General features: G+C 41.5%; 2 protein-coding genes across 3 annotated transcripts; both read right to left on the bottom strand.

Moving 5' to 3' along the window:
• Window positions 1-1033: 1033 nt before the first annotated feature.
• Window positions 1034-14852, bottom strand: CCDC62 (coiled-coil domain containing 62). Of its 2 annotated transcripts, XM_026037589.1 has the most exons (13): window positions 14612-14845; window positions 14174-14366; window positions 13392-13558; window positions 12832-12933; window positions 12346-12517; window positions 12164-12265; window positions 10967-11055; window positions 9903-10003; window positions 8580-9323; window positions 6113-6266; window positions 5268-5399; window positions 3533-3625; window positions 1034-1425 (listed from the first exon to the last, which is right to left on the bottom strand). In XM_026037589.1, exons 1-12 carry the CDS (start codon window positions 14645-14647, stop codon window positions 3539-3541), a joined length of 2079 nt encoding a protein of 692 aa, XP_025893374.1. In that variant the 5' UTR covers window positions 14648-14845; the 3' UTR covers window positions 1034-1425; window positions 3533-3538. The 2 variants fall into 2 exon arrangements, with proteins under 2 accessions (XP_025893374.1, XP_025893375.1); XM_026037590.1 differs by lacking the exons at window positions 1034-1425; window positions 3533-3625; window positions 5268-5399; window positions 6113-6266 and having other exon boundaries at window positions 8531-9323; window positions 9903-10006; window positions 14612-14852.
• Window positions 14853-15278: 426 nt separating this feature from the next.
• DENR (density regulated re-initiation and release factor) lies at window positions 15279-20653 on the bottom strand. The gene is made up of 7 exons (XM_026037605.1): window positions 20486-20653; window positions 19498-19517; window positions 19114-19198; window positions 18411-18494; window positions 16656-16772; window positions 16101-16240; window positions 15279-15576 (listed from the first exon to the last, which is right to left on the bottom strand). Exons 1-7 carry the CDS (start codon window positions 20589-20591, stop codon window positions 15532-15534), a joined length of 597 nt encoding a protein of 198 aa, XP_025893390.1. The 5' UTR covers window positions 20592-20653; the 3' UTR covers window positions 15279-15531.
• Window positions 20654-21172: the final 519 nt, after the last annotated feature.

Genomic DNA, 21172 nt, shown 5'->3' on the forward strand with positions numbered 1-21172 from the left:
CCCGGGTGCCCCGGTGCCCCGGGACGGGACGGGGGCGAGCGGCGGCCCCGGCCGGGCGAGCAGGGGGCGGAGGGGAAACGGCAGCGAAGCAGCCCCGAGAGCCCCGCAGCCACGGGCAGGGCTCGCCCTTGCACCGCTCCGGCCCCGTTTAAAAGAAGGGGTTTCAGCTCAGGGGGCGGCCGGGGAGCTTTCCCACCTGCGCAGGGGAGCGCAGAGCCGGGGAGGGGTCGTGGCAGGGAGAAGGATCAAAGCTGTTCTGAACACTTGTGCTGAACAGCCCTTATTGCCAGCCCCAAAACGCAGGGGAGCAGCGGTGCCCTCCCACCCTACAGGCAGCCCGGGGCAGGGTGTCCAGCAGAGGCTGCCATGGGAGCAGGGCTGGCGTTCCCGCAGCCCTTCGTGCACAACGGAAAGTCGGCTCCCGTTCAGGTAGCGAAAGGGAAGCAGAGCCCCGTGTGACACCGCAAGCGAGGGGAAGCTGAGCGCGAGTGTTGGATTTCACCGCAGCGAGGCGCAGAGCGGCGGCGGGGGCAGCGCGTCGTCCTCCTGCCTCGATCCAAGACACGAAYCCTGCAGAGGCCGGTAACTCCGTGGGACGCGGGGAGGCCGAGGGGGCTGCACGGCCAGCGCTGTCCTGAGCGGCCCCCAGCAGAACCCTCACAAAGTGCCTGCTGGTGCACAGCGTGCTAAAGACACAAGAAAAAGATAAGGCGCCCATCACCTTTATTAGGTGGTCTGACCTTTTGGTTGAAAAACACGCTCAAATTGTGCAAAACACCTTACCCAACATTAGGTCAATGCTAAAAACAGCTCAAATGCTTCAACAGGCTGTCACATTGTGCCTGTCTTTCACACAGTGCCCAAAAAGTCCCTGCAAACACCTGATCTCATTATAAGCTTTTGTYGGAAGAACAAATAGCTGCCGCCTGGGAAAGGGCTGTTTTACCCACCTCACRGTGCCAGCTGTCCCGTTTCAACACCAGCCCCAGTATTTCCTGGTTGGGAACTAATTGGGAACTTCCTATAAACATTATTCATATCTCTTTACATGGTAAGAGCCTCAGAGGAAAAACAATAAACTAGCCAAAAATGGACTCTTGGCTGTGTCATGCACTATAAATATTTCTGAGCCATCATAAAAAAAAAGGTAAGAAAAATAGTTCCTATGTCGTAACAATTACACATTTTAGATTCTAAAAGAACAAACTAGTGTTTAAGCTAAGTTCTCAACTATAAAAAGTGTTATTTATCTTGGCATAATTGTAAGGTTTATTTCAAGATGTAAAACATTCCAGCATAGTCGCATCTTTCTGGTGCTCGTGAATCTTTCAAACAAAACATACGTTAGGTAACTTTCCATGGTAGCTGGTGGGTTGATAGTCTTCAGTCCTCAAATTGATTCTATAACGGAAACATCTCCATTCACTGCAGAAAAGAAAGGTCTGTATTAAGAGATGGGAAGAGTTCCTCTAAAAATATCTTACACRATCACATATACACAGATATATATATATTATTCTATTGTATAGATTTTCATATGCAAGCAGAAGAAAATAAATTGGTAAAAGCCATAAGGAAGAGAGGAGAGGTGAGCAGAGCACTTCACGAAGGGACAAGCGTCTCAGGGACTCCACTCAAGTGTTCTGCAATAAAATCATTCCTGTTTGCTTTGCAGAAAGGAGTGATCTTATTGCTGAAAGCTACTGAATCAGGATGCATGACAGGGCACACACTATGCTGTCTACGAGCAAATATACCCCTTTTCTCCTTCCTTTTCTCCTTTGTTTGGCTTTTCAGCTCTCCCCTGCCCAGTCTGTGTTTCTAAAGAAAAAAGGACTGACTGCTGAAAAAGGCCAAATTAGGAAATTAACCTCATGCTTAGTGCACCTCCATCAAAAGCAATCAAAGCAATCAAGAGACATCAACCCAATCACTTCCCTAATGCACAAACATGTTAGTTATTTCTGGACCTGCTCTGGGTTTTGCAAAAACTCCTTTTAATTTAACTAATCACRGTGATCTAGTGCCTTTTATTAAAAAAAAAATAGAAAATAAGAATTATGCAGCAGCCAGTGACTTGCGCATTCACTTAATCTTGTCATGGATCCACAGTGCATTGTGAGTACGTTTGTTTCATCAGTTCTCTCTCACTTGAAGTAAATGAGATTATTCCTGTAGGCTAAGCATGTGCTTACTGCTCTGCTGCATCAGCATGGTGCTCAGCACTTTCAGGGATTTGCTCCTGAAACTTTATAACAGCAGTAGCTTTGGGATGCAAGTCACAGGGCTGGGTTTGCTCTATAAATCTCCATTTTGTGCTTGGTTTAAGGCTCATCTTTGTATAGAGATTAGGCATCCCTACACAGCAATAGCACAGCAGTGTAAGGTAAAGCATTGGGGCTGCTCTGCACCAACGCTGCGCGAGAACCCTGTCAGTGGGAGGCAAACAGGGCAAAGGCTCTTTGAAGGAGAAGTGTATCCAGGCTTGCTGCAAAGGGTACCTGCAGAAACTAGAGAACACGAGGGTGCTCTAAAGCCTCGCTGCTCCCCACGGGGCACAAAGGGTTTAACTGCACTGCAGTGAAACAAGGACAGTAGAATTTGAATAGAGAGGCAGTGCTGAGCACCAGCTCCCCACTGGACGAAGCTGTTTTGTTTAAAAGCATCCCTGGTGCTCCCGTGAGGAATCACTGGGAACATGCAGGGCTCCAGAGCTTGGTGCTCCAGCTTGCTGTGTGCTCTCTTCCCCACAGAGGCAAGCCTCTGGCCTGGGCCGGCCAGCACTGCATCTCTCTCCTGCCTATTTTCCTTCCATTGTTACTAATTCTTGTCAAATCCCATGTGRTTTTGACATTTTAACCATATCTGGTTACTCTTTTGTCCACAGACCCAGACAACATGGTGCCTACTGCAGGCATCCACATTGTCACGGGAATGCGCAACTCACACTAATACAACCAATAACCAGACAATGAGAAATTCCCTTTTTTTTCTCTCTCCCCCAAATCTGCTACAGGCAAGGCAGCTTTTCTCTTCTGGACCAGTTCTATTCAATACCTTCTACTTTTGGAGCTCGGAGCCCAGAAACAATATACTTAAATAGCCACTAGCCATGGCATTGAAAAACACTTCTCAATCCCTTACTGAACAACGTTCATATCCTTGATCCTGTTATCTGTAACACACAGAAGGGCTCCAGCTACAATGAACTATGTGCAGGTACAAGAAAGACTGCAAGAWCAGGAGCGGAGCTGCACAATGCAGCAGCCCACGCTTTTTCTGGGCAGTGAGCATGAGGAATAAGCTTGAGAACAGTGTTGTTATTGAACTAAAGGAAGCACTGGCTGCTTTAATGCCTGTTTGCTGCCACAGTTACCTTGCAGGCGTTTTATTGGAAATGTATTCAGAGCAGTGCACTTAAAATCTTGCACTAGGCCCATCTCGGAAGTGCACACACTTGCATTAATATTGCAGGCGTATTTCTAAACAGGGAAAMAAAACCAAGGGAGACAAAAAAAATCCTCATACTCACTCAAGATCACAGGGAAAAGAATGGGAGTTTAGCCTCGCTTTCTTCTGCAGCTGGCAACGGTGATCTGCAAAGAGCCTCTGCGAGCTCTGCTGTCTATATTGTAATGCAAAAACACTACATGGAAATCGGAGAACTTAAAACAGATAAGAGAAAGCTGCTAGACTCAAACTGGAGAACAGCAAAGACACTTTTTAATCCTCTTTTCTCTTCCCTCCTCCAAAAAGGGAGCAGAATCCCACAGGTACAAATTCTTACTGATCAAATACTGAAGGTTATACTTAAGCTATACTGTTTTTAAAGCCCAGTTTAGCCGCCCCCCAGGTAAAGCCAGTGTTAGGCACAGTTGGTTGGCCTGCATAGATTAAATAAAACACGCTTGACAAGTCTATGCCCAGAAGTGCTCTGAGAGCAGATCAAAGACCTACAGATGTGGTTCAGAAGCTGCCCCCACCAGTAAATACGAGCAGCTTTATTTTCTACCCACTGAAGCAGTCTTTCTAAATGAGAAGCCAACTTAAAAAATGCAGTATCAGATTAAAAAGCTCTCTACTAAAGGAGAGCAGGTTTAGTTAAGTTGTGATACGTCAGCGAGAAGGCAGGAGCCAGGCATCTGCTGGGGCAGCACAAGRGCCGCAAGCAGTCACTGCTTTGTAGAAGGGTTTTTAGGAACCCACTTGACAAGACTGTGCTGCTGCTGCCGCCTGTTACACTGAATGAAACCCTGCAGATGAACTCCCAAACCAAATACTGTTTCAGTTCGCGCAAACACTGGCACACAACCTTTGTACTCTGTGAGTCTGTCCCCACACAATTAAGATTGTCTGATTCTGAACACTATGAAAATTATTTTTGCCTATTATTTACATCAATATTGTTCAGGCCAAGTTCATCTAAGGATGTAAGGGGGTGCAGCGTTTGAAGGGGGAGATAATACCTTTCAGCGGAAAGCAGGGCTGAGGTTTCAGCACATACTCTTTTCACTAAGAGTCTGCTTTAAAACCRAAAGTCCCCGACACTCTCACTTTGTGACATAATCACTGCACATATACTCATCTCTAGTGACAAGTGGTGCAATCCCTTATCATAAATCCTGGTGGTAATTCTTCAAGATATTCATGAGAACAAATAAATGCCCCACTCCAGCTACTTTTATTGCCTGTATTCTGAGGACAGCAACCTCTCTGACAGGGTTCAAGCTTACAAAACACGCTGCCATGACAGCTACATGCAGGTTATTTGCTTTGCCCATTCACTATGTTCTCTGGCCCCGCAATGAGAGCACTGTAACTATTAACCGGCAAAAGCCTTAAGTTATTTATGCTGAGAGTCCAATTAATACTCAAAATCAAAATTACTGTATACATCACTCTTGCATTTTCTATAGTGTCTTCCTCTCCAGAAATATGCCTGGTATGATAAACCAGTTCTGAACACAAGTCATACTTGTGTTCACTTTTTTTTCCAGAACTCCTACAGATTGCTCCAAAATGACTTCTTCCTTCCATCTGTTTAGACACATGCAAATGTCAAATCTGGTCATGACCTTGAGGAGTCACAAAAAATCCAATAAAAACGTCTCACATATTCCAGGCTAAGGCATGCAGGAATTTTTTCTCTTCAGCAAAGCGCAAGGAGGATCTTGTTTATAGTGTCACAGCACAGGTCAAGCAGAAAGGAAAGACATTTGCAATGACTCTTCCCAGCTACCTAAATCTAGTCATCGAGCAATAAATACCGTATTAAGGCTGCTGCTGTTTGGACTGCGACGAGGGCTTGTGCGGAGGAGAGAGCTAAGCTCCAGATCAGCAACCATCTGTCGGGACTCAGCCAGCAAATGCTGCAGCTTATTTGTGCCGGAACAGGCCTCCTAGGCGAGACAAAGTCAGCCAAAGTTATTGATCTTTTTGGGAAAATTCTAAGGGTTATAACAAACTAAGAAGCAGCACCATCATTCTGGAATGTTTTATTTCAAAACAGTTCGATGCAACTGCTCCAGAGGCCRTCATCACCTGCCTAGAGGGTGACACTTCTGCTAAGTCCTTCCTAGTTCCAGCTTCCTCATAGATACTCAATAGATGCATGTGTGCTTAGCACCACAACTGAAAGCACTGAGGAGACAAGACTAGTGTTTTAAATGGCTGAAAAAAGYAGCAAGCTGATTAACAGCTCAAAGAAGAGAATTTATCTTGGCAGCTGAGAGAGGAAGGGCAGTTGGTGACAGCTCCAAATGTCACATTGGCCTCTTCCTCCAAGTCCATTCTTGTATATGTAACCAGCAGAGCTGTAAGCTTGGGCAGACACACCACAAAACTCTCCACCCCACCAAAAAGTAAGCAAAAAAAGAAAATAAAAAATGATATTCCCAGATATCCATTCAACCAGGGTACTGAACTGCACTCCTGGCCAAACTGCAGCCCAATGTCCATACAAGACATACAGAACACGCACAGCTACACAGCCAGCCAACCAAACTACAATTTGAGTCCCTACTTCTTGCATGACAACAGACATTCACTTTCCTTCCACCCATTGCAAATCTCCCTAAAATTAATGCAACATATTCTGCAATAAAACACTAACTTGGTCAACAGTAGGATGGCAGCATTTGTTGCTTGGCTGAATTRCTGAGAGGTTCCCCATCTCCGGAGGGAAGTCTGCATCACAGACTCCGTTTTGAGTGGATGTCAAACAGGGAGAATCCAAGTGAAAAGAATGCAGCTCTGCATTTCCTTCACTGTTAATAAAATTAAAACATTGTCAGAAACGGTATCATCATTCTTTCTAATCTTTCAAAGAAGAATCATAGGACAACATACTCATGGGCCCTGGTCCAATAGTCAAGCATGTGAAGTTACTCTGTTCCTTAGTTATTCCCATGTTCCTTAGTTATTCCCAGCTTCATAGCAGTTTCAATCTCTGAAGAACACTGAAGCTATTTCAAGAACACCTCTATTACCACATACTTTAAAAACTATTGAACTTTACAAAGAGTAAACACAAAAGGCAATACTTAGTTCCTCCTTATACTCTATTAATACTCCACTACTCTTTCTTCTTTCACTTTTTTTTTTTTTTTTTTTAAATTAAGCATTTAGCAAACTCAGTATTTGTAGATGTACATTTAAAGAGAATCTTACAGACTTTTAAAGTCATTATCTCACTTTGGAGATCACAGGACAGTCTTCCCCAAGAATCTATTTATTTATTTGTTATCCATAAACAAACAGTACATTTGAAGTGCAGTTTTGGTAAGCTGTCATTAAAACCAAAACTCAGTTGCTTAACTACTGTAACTTAATAATTCAGCACAGAGTTGAAACTTAAACCCTACTGGCATGCATTTTCCCCAAAGCACAAAGACATATTAGCCTAGCACCAAATACATTTTAGTGTATTTAGGAGTATCTGAAATAAAATAAAATAAAATAAAATAAAATAAAATAAAATAAAATAAAATAAAATAAAATAAAATAAAATAAAAATTTTATTTTTAGGGCCTTAAGGACCAGGTGGAATAGGCCAGTATGAGCACACAGACCAAATAACTCTGCTGAGGCTCCAAATTTAAAAGGAGAATCTGCATTAGCATCCAGAGCCAATTCCAATTGAAGTGAAGTCAGAGCACAAAGAAATGATTCCTGTATTTCACAATCCCACTTGCAGTCAGATAAGGTATTTCACTAAGAGCCTTCTTGTGAGCTGTTCCAGAATTCAAGAACTCATGTCAAAAATATTTGCTGGGTTGACAGGGAGGTGCCAGCACCCTCCCCTACATATGAAATACATCATCAGCACTAGGAAGCCAGCAATGGAAAACTGGAGGATCCACATTCAAGTCCTAGGAGGAATGTCACGCTGCCATTAAGGACTGAACAATATGTCCACGCTGATGACTGYGATACTAAATTTTCCTCCCATTTAAGGGGAGAGGATGTGTTCGGTGGCAGATGAGACAGTCAGCAGACAGTTGAAGGGCTCTCTCCAAGCAGCAGAGCACTGAGGAACAAATGTGGATATTGAGAAAACCTGCTGGGGCAGGCAGATAAGATCAGGGCAGACCTAAGGGGAAAGGATAGAGCCTTTCTTACTGATCTAACAACCRAAACCAGTCACAGTCCACACACAAGGAGAAGCTCAGCTAAGGCGTGTGGACATGTGCCAACACAGCACCTCTTTTTTCACTGGCTGCCCATTGACATTTTTTTGGAATATATCTGTCTCTCTGCACTAACAATTTCTTTAATTTCTTTTTTTTCTTCATTGTTTCAAAAACAATACATAACAAAACTCTTGGTACATCGGACACTTCCCTTCCATAACATTAAAATGTTTGAATGTTGGGCCAGGCTGTCTAGTAAAAATCTTAGCAGGTTTAAACAGCTGTTCATTTACAGTGAGCAAACTGCACCAGCTGAAGAACTAACCCCTTTCTCTCCTCCTGTCTAAATGGCAGCTATGAAATCCCTGTAAAACTTCAGAAATCCTTCTAAAATACAGTTGGTTATTTGTAAGTATTTTTTTTAAAGGAAAAACAGAAAATGAACCATTATGATAAATGCACAGAAGCAGTCACAGCTTTGAATGTCCTTGCTTGTTGCAGGCTTACAAATAGCTTCTATAAATGTGAAGTGGCATTTATAACCCAGAGACGTCTGAAAAACCCTGAGATGTGAGTGTTTATTATGACTCTTTCCAGCATTAGAAACTCATGCTGCTCATYTCCAACTACATGTTCATCATTTTTAAAATCTGTACTTTTCCTCCTTCATGAGTTTATTTGGCAACTTATGCAGTAGTGCAGCTTTTCCTACCCCGACAGCTTTTGTGGGTAAGAGATGTAAAAAACAAATACATAACATTAATGATACCTTAAAGGTGCTTAAGTTATTTTAAATGTACTGCTTTTCAATTTGTTAATCTAATTTTAAAACAGAAGTTACTTTCGTCATCACTCAAGATAATGCAAATTATTTATAGCTTGTCTACCGACTTCCTACATAATTATAGCTTGTACCAATCTATTTCTTAAATGTAATGAGTACATAACCTTACGGGGCTGGCACACTTTTTCTCTTCTGCAATCTTCAGACAGTTGCAAGGTTTTCTGTGCCATGTATTTCCACTTCCTTTTATGGGTTTGAAAATCTTCATCCATTCCAGATCTGATATGGGCTTCCACCATGCAGCTTTTTTTATGATGAAGTTATTACTACAGGAATCAGATTCAGGCTTGTGAACTATATTAAGCATCTCTCCGCTTTTTGAGCGGCATAAAATTCCATTTCTCTCTTCCCAGTTTTTATCATCGTTATCAGTTTTGTCAGATTTGATAGTGTCCTGGATGGAAGTACTTTGTGATTCTACACAAGAACTGAAGTTGGGCCAATGCTCACACACAGGTAAAGCCGACTCAACGGTTTGATGGTCTCCACTTTCCAAACCACTCTCGGAAATTTCCCAATTTCTCAAAGGCCATGTGCTGTTTGTACCACAAAATACTTGGCTGCCTGGCTCATYGGAGCTTGACGCAACATCCTGCTTTTCCTCTTCTTCCATGAAGACAGCCAAGCCTTTCACAACTTTTTGACACCGATTTAAGTGTGCTGAGGTAGCTTTCTCCAAGTCTGATGCATTCAGTAACAGTCTGTTCTCTTCTTCACACACCTCAGGGATGGTTTTAAGCCTACACTGCTGAGCCTGTGCAGTTCCACCTTCCTCGCATACGCTGCCCTCACTCCTAACAGGCTGTGCTTCACTGCTACTTTCAGGGGCAGGGAATGCCACACCTGTGCTACAAYGGCATGATAAAGAACCAGCACAAATATTACATTTAAAGAGCATATATAGCTGTGTTCAGCATAAGTCATACATTCAACACAAGCTGTAACTACAGTTTGGCAATAGTTCATATACCAGCAGACAGCTGTATCCTGCCAGAACCCTACAGAAGTCGCCCAGATTTGACTGTAGGTTACTTTGCAGGATCACTCTGAGAGTCCTTTTACATTTTATACAGTGTGGTAATTCTGTCTGAACCTCTAGGGCATGCACCAATTTCCTATTTTGAAAGCAACATAAACTTTGAATTTTAAACAAAAGAAGTAGCAGGCCAGACTAATGCCTTATGAGCAGACTAGGCATTTTTAAAAACAGCATGAACTCCCTGACTTGCATACAGTATTTTATGAGTGATATTCATGGTGACTTCTGTYCCCATAAAGCAGGTATCTGAGAATTGCATTGGATATTTGTGGTCCAGCCCAGGAAATTCTTGACACAGCACACATCTGTTTTAGAATGCTAACTGCACTTCAACAGTAAAAAGTCTGTCCTCAGAAAGTAAGCTAGTATAAGAAGTAGGTTACTTTACCGTATTTCATGTGTCTTCTTTTCATGCTTTTGCCTTAATTCCTGTGAACTCTCCAAATTGAAATGGAGAAATTGCAAGTCACGTTGCTGTTTTACATAAATCTGCTTAAAAATAGAGACAAACATTAATGACAGTGGACAGTACAAGCAAAAGGTTAAAACACACATTAATGACAGTGGACAGTACAAGAAAAAGGTTAAAACACATAATCACATCACTTTTAAATCCAAAAATATCCTCAAAATATTTTTTAGGCCAATATCTATAGTGAAACTTCAGCCAAATCTGGCCAAATCCAGAGGGTTATCTCAGCATGTATTTAGCAAAGCTTAGTACATTTTGCCATGATATGTGGGTAAGGACGATATAAGTTATTTCTATAATAAGATTGCTGTGGTCTTCTGAAATCGAACCACTTTGTACTATAAATACAAAACAAGTATCAAATAATGATAATATTTTGTTATTACGTTGTTTACACAAATTTCTAGAGGTAATACAAAAGCTAGCGTTGATCAACTATTAGGAGTTAAAAAGAAAAAAAAAAAGTTTGGGGGACCTCCAAAAATTACAAGCAAGAGCACAGCTTTTATGGCTCATTTGAAGCAGTTCTTGCAGCAGCCTGTGCCTCTCCAGGCTGCCTCAGTTCACCTTGGACATGTGTGTTGAGTTGGGCACTCACGTCCCCCCCYGCCTTTCATGTGACTTCTTGGAGCCTGGCACCTTCTGGTTATAAACATGCCCTGATGAACTGTTCATCTAGATAGGGCGCCCCACTTACAGCTGTGAGGGTGATATTTACTCATTGAAGTATTGAGCAAATAAAATTATAACTCTAAAGGTAAAAGCTAATGTAAATATAAGGATTTATATAATGGATTTTTAAATTTTAATAACAWCAACTACAAAAAAAAAGCATTCTATAGTGGTATCAGCAAGGCAGTAAAAGAAAATTGGATTTTTTTTTCTAATTAAAGAACAGCTACATCCAACTTTTTATACTGTTCTATACCGATCGAATGTTCCTGCAAAATTCCTTCATAATCTTATAACTAGGACTGTACCTGCCGCAAACTTGATAGTTCTGTATCAGTCCGTACTTGTTTAGATCTGGCAAACTGAAGAAGTTGCTCCTTTCTATTTGCTTTCTCAACTGTTTCAAAACACACACAGGTTTCAAATTACTTTACTTGAATAGGAACATGCCAAGTACGTTTGTACCTGTATCTATCAATAGTAACAGAAGCAAATAGATAAACAAAACAAAAACATTTTCTTAAGATTAACAGGATCTTTTTTCTCCTCTTCCAAATAATAAAAAGAGCATAATAATATCAAGAGACAACTAAGCAGAACAAGTATTTTCCTAGGAACTAGGATTTTAGTCGTGGCAATATTTCATCCCATTGACTGATTTATTTTTGATATTCTTTCATCAAAAAGGAAATAGAAAGGAAATGACAGCAATTAGTTCTATTTCATGTCTGTACCAGGAAGGGCTAGGGAATGCTTCCTATTATTATTATTATTTTTAACATAGTTATTCATGAGATCAATATTTGGCAAAAACAATGGGAAGGAAAAAAGGGGCCGGAATCTGTCTCACAGCATGGGATATCTTTGGTCATCTAATTTTTCAAGGCATATCACTTGCCTGTAAGAATGTTGCAGCAACAAGTGGCCTTTCTTACCCACTGAGGTACAATAAACACTTCTCTCTCTACTCAAAAACAAAGTGCAAATATCAACAGAGACCAAGTCACAGTTTTTCAAGTCTTGCCTATTAAAACAGTCTAAACCAAATATAACAGTTAGGGAAAAGCAACAGACAAAGTCAACTTGGAAAACATACTTCTTCTGTGGAAATGACTCCTTGCTGACCACAGGAGGGAGTGAATGAGGTGGTCATTTTACAGGGCCTAACTTGTTTTGTGTGTGGTTTCTTTTTGAGATCTAACTATTTTCTACGTAATTTGTGTCAGAAGAAGGCAAGTYACTCCTATTTATCATCTTAATACCACAGGAGACAAGACAGTCCCCAAAATTTCAGAGAGAGAATGCCCTGGGTAGTTTTACTGCTTCATGCTTTATCACATAAAGCACTAGTAAGATCTTGCTTTCACACAAGAATGACACATAAAGACACAAACCTTTATTAAAACTGCAATGCAGGTAGATAACAAGCTGTGTCCTTCCTAGACGTTAACGGAGAGCTGTCTACAAGTCTGCAACAGGCATGAAAGCCAAATGCCCACACTTACCAGTAAGTGCAAGCTCATTCTTCAGGTAGCCATTCTCTTGCTTGAGGTGCATGATTTCTTCCCGCTGGTCATTATTTTCCTTCATCTTTTCACAAAGGTCATCTTGAAAACAAAATATAATGCAGAATCAAATGGAAGCACACTGATTTATACGGAATTCAGTGGCTGGTATCACCATTTACCTTTCAGCTTATTTGTTTCRAGCAGTAGTTCTTTCAGTCTCAGTTTGAAGTCCTGCTTTTCTTTGTTGATACTGAATTCCTCTGACTTAGCAGCACGCAGTGCACTCTCCAACTGTTTGAATTTTGATGTAAATTCAGTGATGTGATCAGTTGCTTCAAGTATATCCTTGTCCTGAAATATGACATAAAAACACATTYTTCATTACTTTTTATCTTTGTGTCAAGGATCCTGACAAAACAAAATCACTGCAGTAGTTGTAGCTACTTTGCAGCTTTTATTCAGGCTCTAGGGAAAAGAAGAAAAATTAAAGGCAGGAAACAMGCATGTTTATGAAAGTAAAACAGTTTCCTGTCTGTTGACCACTTTTCCCTTCTTAAGTCTAAGAACAAAACATTCAAGTGACTGACAGTAACTGTGATGTAGTCACTAATAACTTGACTGCAATTTGACCATATTTAGTGCCTGATAAAGATAACAGATGCTACCTTYAACTTGAGCATAGTAAGAAGCTCCTGCTCCCTGGCCTGCAGCTGGCCTATTTTAGCAGACAGTTCCAACACTGAGCAGTTGAGATTTTGATTTTTCTCCTAGTGAAAAAAAAAAAAGTGTCAGTTACTACTACAGTAATTGAAAGACACTATCATTTTCATATCCTTAAACCAGTTACAAGATGTTACAATTCGCAACGGTAACCTAAGCTGTAAGCAAAACTTTCTGGACTTCCTAACCCAGCAGCAGTGATGTTTCAAGGGGCAACACTGCCTTTTACAGGCAGAATGCCTCACATGCTTGAAACAAGTCAGTGCTGAGCAGTGCCCTCCAAACTTTACAAATAAACCTCAAACTCCAAATATAAACTTGGGAAAGTTTTTTTTTTCTTTTTTAACAAAAATCAAAGCTATACCTTAATCTAGTGTTATAGCATTAGAAAACAAATCCAGYTCAGAAGTCTTAACCTGAAATATTTATAAATTGGTGTAACCCACAAATGTCACTGTCATTCATTCTGACATGGATGCAAAATTGGATTATCACTCCATCCTACCTCCAGCACCTGGCAGTGAAGAGTTGTGTCTGTTGCTTTTTGAGAGAGCTCTTTAAACTTCTGCTCTGTATGTTCAAGGGTTGTCTTACTGTCATTCTGCTGAGATTCTAAGAGCTTTACCCTTTTGGTTAGTGTTTTTATTATTTCATTTCTCTTATGCAGCTCATCTGGAAAAAAAAAAAAGTGAGGAATTATTGGTGAGTGCAGGTACAGCCTACACAATCTTTAAAACGACAGAAATTTTAATCTGTTGTTTTAAAATCATGTAATTCAGAAATGGATGCAAAGGATGCATTTGCTGAAGTAGGATTACATACCTGAGGTTATTTGCTCTCCTAGACTGCACATTCTCCTATTTCCATAGTTACCAGGTCAGGTGGATTATGAATTCTGTTCTGACCTATCTTTTGAGTACGGCTGTCAAAGACTATTCACAGCTTTGAGCTGGGGTCGCTTGTGGACAGTGCCAAAACTGCGTGGCAGAACCTCAAAGCAGAGACAGTGCCGTGCACCTCTACATTTGCAAAGCGCTCTCTTCCCCAATGTGTATTTTATCAGTCCACAGAAACAACTTAAAAATGARATGAAGAAGTGCTATCTGATTAACAAATCCCCCTCAAAATCACTAATGTTCGTGGCCCAACTACTGCATGTGTTTTGATCTCAGCAAGGACACAACTAAATTTAATGCTAATCACCCCTTACATGGTGGGGATCCAGGGGTCTAAGCACCTGAATGTACTTAGCAGACCAGAGCCTCGTGCYCTATGCACACCACTTACTTTCTAGGATGTTGCACCGTTCTGCTAAGGTCAGCATTCGTTGCCGATCCTCTTCCCAGGCCAGCAGCTGTCTCTGGTGCACTGCAACCATGTCATTGAGCTCCTTCTCACGATCCTTCAGTTCTGCAATTAAAAGCTGCAGTTCATGCCTCTGTTTCTGAATGGTGCTGTTCTCAAAGCTGGGGCTAAGTTTCTACAAAAGGTAACAAAGAGGACAGGTTTCAGCACAAAGAAAAAGAGACCAGCTCTCTGATAACAAATGCTCAGCCTGGAATTTATTCTAAATTATTCTACTTTGAAAAGGGAGACTATCCACAAAAAACATTTCTCACACTTTCCATACCACCCACAGGCATTGAGACTCTTAGTGGTGCAATCGCTACTTTCACATCAAAAACACGAGCGTACTGAGACCTAAGGCTGTTTTCCTTATTTTACCTGGGGCGAAGCAGAGCGTGGCAGTGATGAATTCATAGGGGTTTGGGGACCAGGCTCCCGCCACGTGCTAGTGGAGCCTCCTAAGTGTTTACGCCCTGCAACGTTCAGCTGGGASGCTCCATGCGACCCGGCGCTACATGGTTAACCGCCAACACCCCCTCAGAGCGGGCAGCCCTGCAAGGGCGAGAACGGTGAGGGGCGCCGGGCGGCCGGTGCCTGAGGGAGGCGCTTCGGGAGCGTCGCTGCCGCCGTCCCGCCCTTGGCTGCGGAGCGGCCTGGCCGGGAGGGACCGAGGGCCCCGYGGCCGCCCCAGCTCAGCGCCGCGGCCGAGGCCCCGCCGCCCCCTCAGCTGCTCCCGCCCGTTACCCCGGAGCCAGCGCCGCGCCTGCGCGCGAGCCCCGCCCCGCGGCCGTTAGGGGAGGCCCCGCCCCCCGGCCGTTGGGGAGGCCCCGCCCCTCGTCCCGCCTTCCCTCTACGTCCATCGGTTCGAGTCCCCGCACCGCCCGCTCGAGCCGCCCCAATCTGCCTGGCTGTTTAAAATAGTAATAATTAATAACCATCAACCTGTTCGGCTTTTAAAATGGCAGACACAGAGATTTTCATTACTTCAGTTATTATTTTCCTTTAAGACTGTTAAAAGGAGCCCTACAGAAAGCAGAARCTGCACTCAGTGAGGAACAGTCATTTTATTTAAATCTACTTCATGCATAAGCATGATAAAAACCCAATTTAACTTTGGCAAATATCACAAAAAAAAAAAGAAACAAACAAACAAAATAAACAAGCAGCCTATACAGAATGGTGAAAATGCCAAGGATATGGGTTCTCCACAGTTTCACTGCAGAGTAAATGGATTCAGAAGCCTTGCTTTGGCTACATCATTTATAACCATATAATTAAATAAACTTAGTCTTTCACTATCACTTCTTGACTTCTCCAAGATCTTCAATGCTATCATCATCAACCTGGAGAGGGGAAAAATACATAATATTAAGTATGTTTTCTTCATACAGTTCACACTCAGTAGCCACCACTGAACAGGTAGTGGAATGCAGGGGAGAGAAGCAGACAGCCCCATCCCAGAGTCCCTTTAAAAATTGAAGCGCAAGTGACATGCGCTTTCAGGCACACTGGCTTTTGAAGTATTTTAAAAGAGATCTTGAAATAAAATGACACTAAAGACTCCTTAGGTATTCACTGTGAAGAAACACTCAGGGAAAATCCACAGACACTTGACACACCTTTCTCCCTGCAGGATCCAAAGCACTAGTAACTATATGATTACATAGCTAATGTCCTTGGACAATGAAAACAGTATTTGACTTCAAGCTGAACCACTTAGCTTAATCATACATAGGCAGGAGTTAAACTACTACTCTCTAATTTTTGCACAAAATGTGCTGTGAAATATGAAAACACTGGTCAAAATCACTGGAAAGAAAACAGGCTTTCATGGTAAACTAGAAATCTCACATAAGCAGTTTATTACCTCAGGCCACTTCTCCTGGATTACCTCGATGATATCATCTGTAAAATCCCCCTGAATGATTATTTCATCTTCTCCTGTTACTGAGGCACCGCAGGAAAATTTCTGAGCAAAGAACCTTTGTGCTTCCTTAAGGTCAATCTCTGTTGACAAGAAAGTTATCACGTTAAGTACAGTCATTGTCATACATATGTCTTTTCAAATTTAAAGTCAGAATTTAAATCTTGTTTTCACTGTTACGGGACTAGTGGTAGATTACAGTTCCGGCCATGTTACAACGTCCGGTTCAAGTAGAAATAAAGTCTGTTATTCATATACAGAACAATTTACAAACATGGCAAATTTCTTGGGGCAACATCTTAGACTGATCTCTATATATTCTGCAGTTTGCGCTGTACAAAATTACCAGAAAAAAAACGCAGGACTTTCTAAAACAAACAAACAAATTCAGTCTTGAGTTTCTTAACATTAAACAAGCTAAGACTCTAGTCGATATGGTGAAGTTAAAGGCAAGCATATCTAAAACCTACAATAAACACTCGACAAAAATCAACTCACCAAATGTTGCCAGGCCGCATACTCTTGTGACATATTTTTTCTTTGCTCTAGGAATTTTTGCTATTGTAACTTTCTGTGGTACAGTCTTCTTTTTCTGTTTTATCTGACCTCTTCCACCTTTAAAATAGAGTAGATTATTGGTTAAATGTTACACTTGAGGGAAAATGTGTAGAAGGTCAGATTTCATCACTAAAAACAAGGGAACTTTCTCTCCTCTCTGTACACATACATGTTTTACACATTAAGCATCTCCAACTCGGATTATTTTAGAAAGGTCTCATGGCATCAAAGCACAAAATTACAAGAAACAACAATAAATGCATACCAAATTTGCATTAAAATATAGCATTCACAGCATGAGTCTGTTACAACTATGAAAAGGGGACTTTTCCATGCTTGAATTACTGACCACTGCATTTGATCAACATTTAACCCCTTTCAGGAACTGCTCTTTAGTCAAGAGCAAATGACTACTTTTATGTTTTTCACAAGCTTTGTGTGCTGAGAGTTCCTGCCTCAGACAAACTGCTCATGCACATTTATTTATGCCAGAAGGAATTGCTTACTCAAGCTGCTGAGTTAAACAGCAGACTAAGCACTAGGCATCTGCATGCATTCTAGCACTAAACACAAATACGTGTTAGCAGAAAACCACCATGCCTCTACAACAGACGCCTGTTACAGTTGCTGACTGCCTTACTTCCACAAAAGCAGTAACTTGTCATTTACCACTTGTTTCTAGGTCAACCTGAGGGAGCACTTCACATATCAGGCATTTATTAGTCTGAGTAAGGCATGCAGAAGATGTATATAGCTCATTAGTATTCCTTAAGTCAGATTAAGATCTTGGCTAACTGCATACACTCCTCAAGTCACTCCAGAGTAACCAAAGCTTTTTGTTCTAGAGACTTCTCACTAAGAAAATCTTAAAGTCCAGGAGAAACAAACAAATCCCTTCCTACTAAATCTACCAGCTATCTAACATGCAGTACTCTCAGTTCTACATCACTAAAAAATGGTATCTGGTAATTTAAGACAGTAAATTTATGCCTTAGCATTTCTTTAGAGTCTCAGATATGTCCATTTTCCTCATAACTCCCTCTCCCCTTATAATTAATCTTGTATTCATCATCCTTAACAGTTTAATATATCACACTAATTTACTGTGAAAATCTATATTTTTATACTTTAGGAGAAAAAACAAACTAGTTAAATATTATTTAGAAAAGGAAACTGAAAACTAACCCTGTGACCTCATACAACACATTTATCTCAAAAGGAAATCAAATCCTGTTAAATGAATACTCRGCAGGGGTGGAAGAGGCATTATGAGAGGAAGGCAGTGTTTGTTCTAGTCTGCAAACTGTCCTACAAACTGCTGTTAAACAGAACAAAGCAGTATTTTGGGAGGCATGCTGTGCCTTCAGGTTCAGAAAAACGAATAATTGCTTCCTGAGTAAGTGCCACAGCAGTGACAAGAACAATCAGGCAGATACACAGAATAGGTCATATTTTGCTTACTATTATTATTACTTTTTTTAAAAAAAATCAGCATATTTAATTGTCCTGTCACTGTACAAACTCTGCCACTAACTGGAAGAAACATTTCTATATTCATTTTCCGGAAGTCATCTTAGGGAGTTCAAAGTTTATCAAGGTGAAGGAAACTGTGCCACGGGCCAGGCCAGCTAATTAGAAAACCATGTCTCCAATTGCTCATAAATCAATACCACAAATCAACTATGTAGACCTTGCCTCTCTTTTGCTTCTTCTTCTCCTCTTCTTCTCCTGCAGTTCCTTGGCCTTCTCCAACCCCAGCTTCCTGTTTAGGTGAATTTTCTGGAATATATCAGAAGAGGAAGAGGAAAGGAAAGAGAAATTAGTGGTCAAATTGCCACATTCTTAACACAAACAATTTAATAGTTTAACAAAGTTAAAATACAGTAAAATACACTACTTCATATTCAGTAAGTGTAGCTTGTCTGATAGCTGTTAAAAATACAAATAACACAGCAGTTYGACCAAGTTAAACTTCTGACACTCAGAAAAGCCTTTGCTCAAGCATACGATTACGATTCCAGAAAAGATTCTTCACATAATTTATGCACATGGACAGATTCCATTTAATTCTACAGTAGAGATATAAGTTTAGATAAACTGATTGCATTAGTTGACCAGAAACAAGTGCATGAATGACTGAYTGCAGTAGAAAATGTCTCTACCTCTTAAGAAAGAACAAGCATTTTTTTTCTGCAATCACACATTATTTGTCCAGTGCTTTCTAACACTATGAAACTTATTTTTTACAGCAACCAAAGCATGCCAGACTCCCAAAGGTCTGATTTGACTTTCAGACTTAAAATAGCTGCAAGAACTGAGAAGCAGAAAAGAACAAAAATTTATGAACAAATCTAAGAATATATATCTTCTGATTCAGAAGAGAGAGAAAGATTCTTACCTACTGTAAGTTTTGCAAACTCATCTGGAAAATTCTTTTCTAGCCATTGTCTGCATTTAGTCACATCAGGCATATATTCACAGTACTAGAGAAGACCAAGCAAATGCTGTTAGCCAAGTAACTACAAAAAGGCACAAAAATACAGGTCATTTGCTATTCAGCCCAGATATTTAACCTTAAGGTGATTAAAGACCAACACAGTTGGTCTTTAATAAGAAGTTTCATGACACTTTAAGAAAGACAACAGCTGAAACACAGAGTTGCTGTGTTGCTGWGTTGCTGCAATTACAGAAAAGCCAGCAAAGATCAGAAATAATCATCATAATCAGAATATACACAGGTCAGAAAACCAAAAAAATGACTCAGATAGAAAAAAAAACTCACCTCTGTAGGCAAGGAACAGACTGGAGAAAGATGGGAGAAAAAAAAAAAAAAGATTACTTAAAGGTGTTCTTCAATTGTAAGTAGCATTACATTCAAAATTATATTTAAAAATTTTGGGACAGGTTATGYCAATTTTCGGTTATAACCATGCTAACTCAAAAGATTATTTGCTTTTGAAACTGTGACTTTCAATTTTCTCTCATTATTCATTTGCTAATTGTCCATTAGGCTAAAATACTCACCGTGAGAGCAATCAAATCCATGAGGAAGCAAAGACAACACTTTACCCTAGGATTCATAAAGAATCACCAGTTCTACCCAAAACAGTTAGGGTGGTTTTCCTTTTCACAAGAGCAGACAATGCCCAGAAGATGAAATCAGCTTTAGAACACACCAAAAAACAACTGCACAGACTTTCATACCAAACAGGGATTCTTTCCTAAACCCCTGCAATTGCGTTCAGACCCAAAGCATAACAACATACTGATCTAAAACATATCTTTCAACACTTACTTTCTTAGAATTCAGCCATATTACTACAAATGCAGCAACAAGCAAGGCAAAATGATATGAAGGCAGAATAACTGATTCTGATTCCACTTTTTATTATCACACTGATTTTCAAAGGTCTWTTTTGTGCTAAAGATTTTACTGACTTTTTGGAGGCAGATCACTGTGCAACAGTTCATAACCTGAGTACTGCTCCTGTCAATGCAACTGTTTATGTGCAACTGTTTATGTGAAGACACTAGTACCTCCATCTTTCGAACAGAGGCGGCGGGCCACCCACTCCATTGTAAATGCTTTGGACAGAATACAAAATTTAACCTGTTCTAGGAAGGAAATCAGAAGGGGCAARCTGATCACTGCCTATCTTCTAAATCAAAGCTGACCAACATCGAATCTCCGATTTACTCATTTTCTCTGCAGGGCTGCCTTTACAAATAGCACATTGTAAGAATCAAACAACTGCCCCTTCACCACTTGCCTCCACAGTAGAGGACCCGAAGAGGATAGTCAGCATCTGACTTGGCACCGCTCCTCACATCTCCTTTGCAGTCAAGGACCACGGGCTCAGCTACATCTGTAGCCATCTCRGAAGCCTGCAGGACACAGAAATGATCAGGGTTTACATAAGGAAAAAAAAAAAAGTGTATGTGTTTGGAGTGGGGATCAGATGCAAGAAGCATTGCAAATAAGAGTCATGAGGCAATAAAAGGGGCTGCAAGGCACAAGGGGGCTCCCCTGGAACACAAAGGATGGCTCGTGTGGAAGGCTCGGGGGCAGATGGTTGTAAGAGCTGCATGTGGGCAGTGCACAGAGCTGAGAGGAAAGGACAKGGCACCAGAAGTCATGGGGTTCACACCAATGAATGGGGGATCACAAGGAGAGGCTGGAGGGGTCAGTGCTGGCGGCAACAAGCAAGCCAGGAAGCACWGGAGATAGTAAGAGAGGGGAGACGGCGCAGCGAGGCTGAGGGCTAAGAGCGAGAGGGGGCCCGTGATGGAGAGGAGGCTCCGTGTCACTAGAGAGGACGAGGCCGCAGGCAGGGACACGGCGGGCCGGGGGTGCCGGACACCGCCGCGCGGGGACGGGAGGGCGCTCGGGGAGGCAGGTGCCGGGGCACAGCGGCCGGGGGTGGTCACCGCGCGGGGAGGCGCTGCGGCACCGGCGC

Source organism: Nothoprocta perdicaria, unplaced genomic scaffold, assembly GCF_003342845.1.
Source record: "Nothoprocta perdicaria isolate Ctin4 unplaced genomic scaffold, notPer1 scaffold_2, whole genome shotgun sequence".
NCBI lineage: Eukaryota > Metazoa > Chordata > Aves > Tinamiformes > Tinamidae > Nothoprocta > Nothoprocta perdicaria.

Excerpts from the sequence above, each read along its gene's own strand:
- DENR (XM_026037605.1), bottom strand. The coding sequence starts at position 20,591 with ATGGCTACAGATGTAGCTGAGCCCGTGGTCCTTGACTGCAAAGGAGAT. Across the intron at positions 19,518-20,485 it reads TCGGGTCCTCTACTGTGGAG|TCTGTTCCTTGCCTACAGAG; the intron begins GCAAGTGGTGAA and ends ATCTTTCTCCAG. Across the intron at positions 15,577-16,100 it reads TCCAGGAGAAGTGGCCTGAG|GTTGATGATGATAGCATTGA; the intron begins GTAATAAACTGC and ends TCCCCTCTCCAG.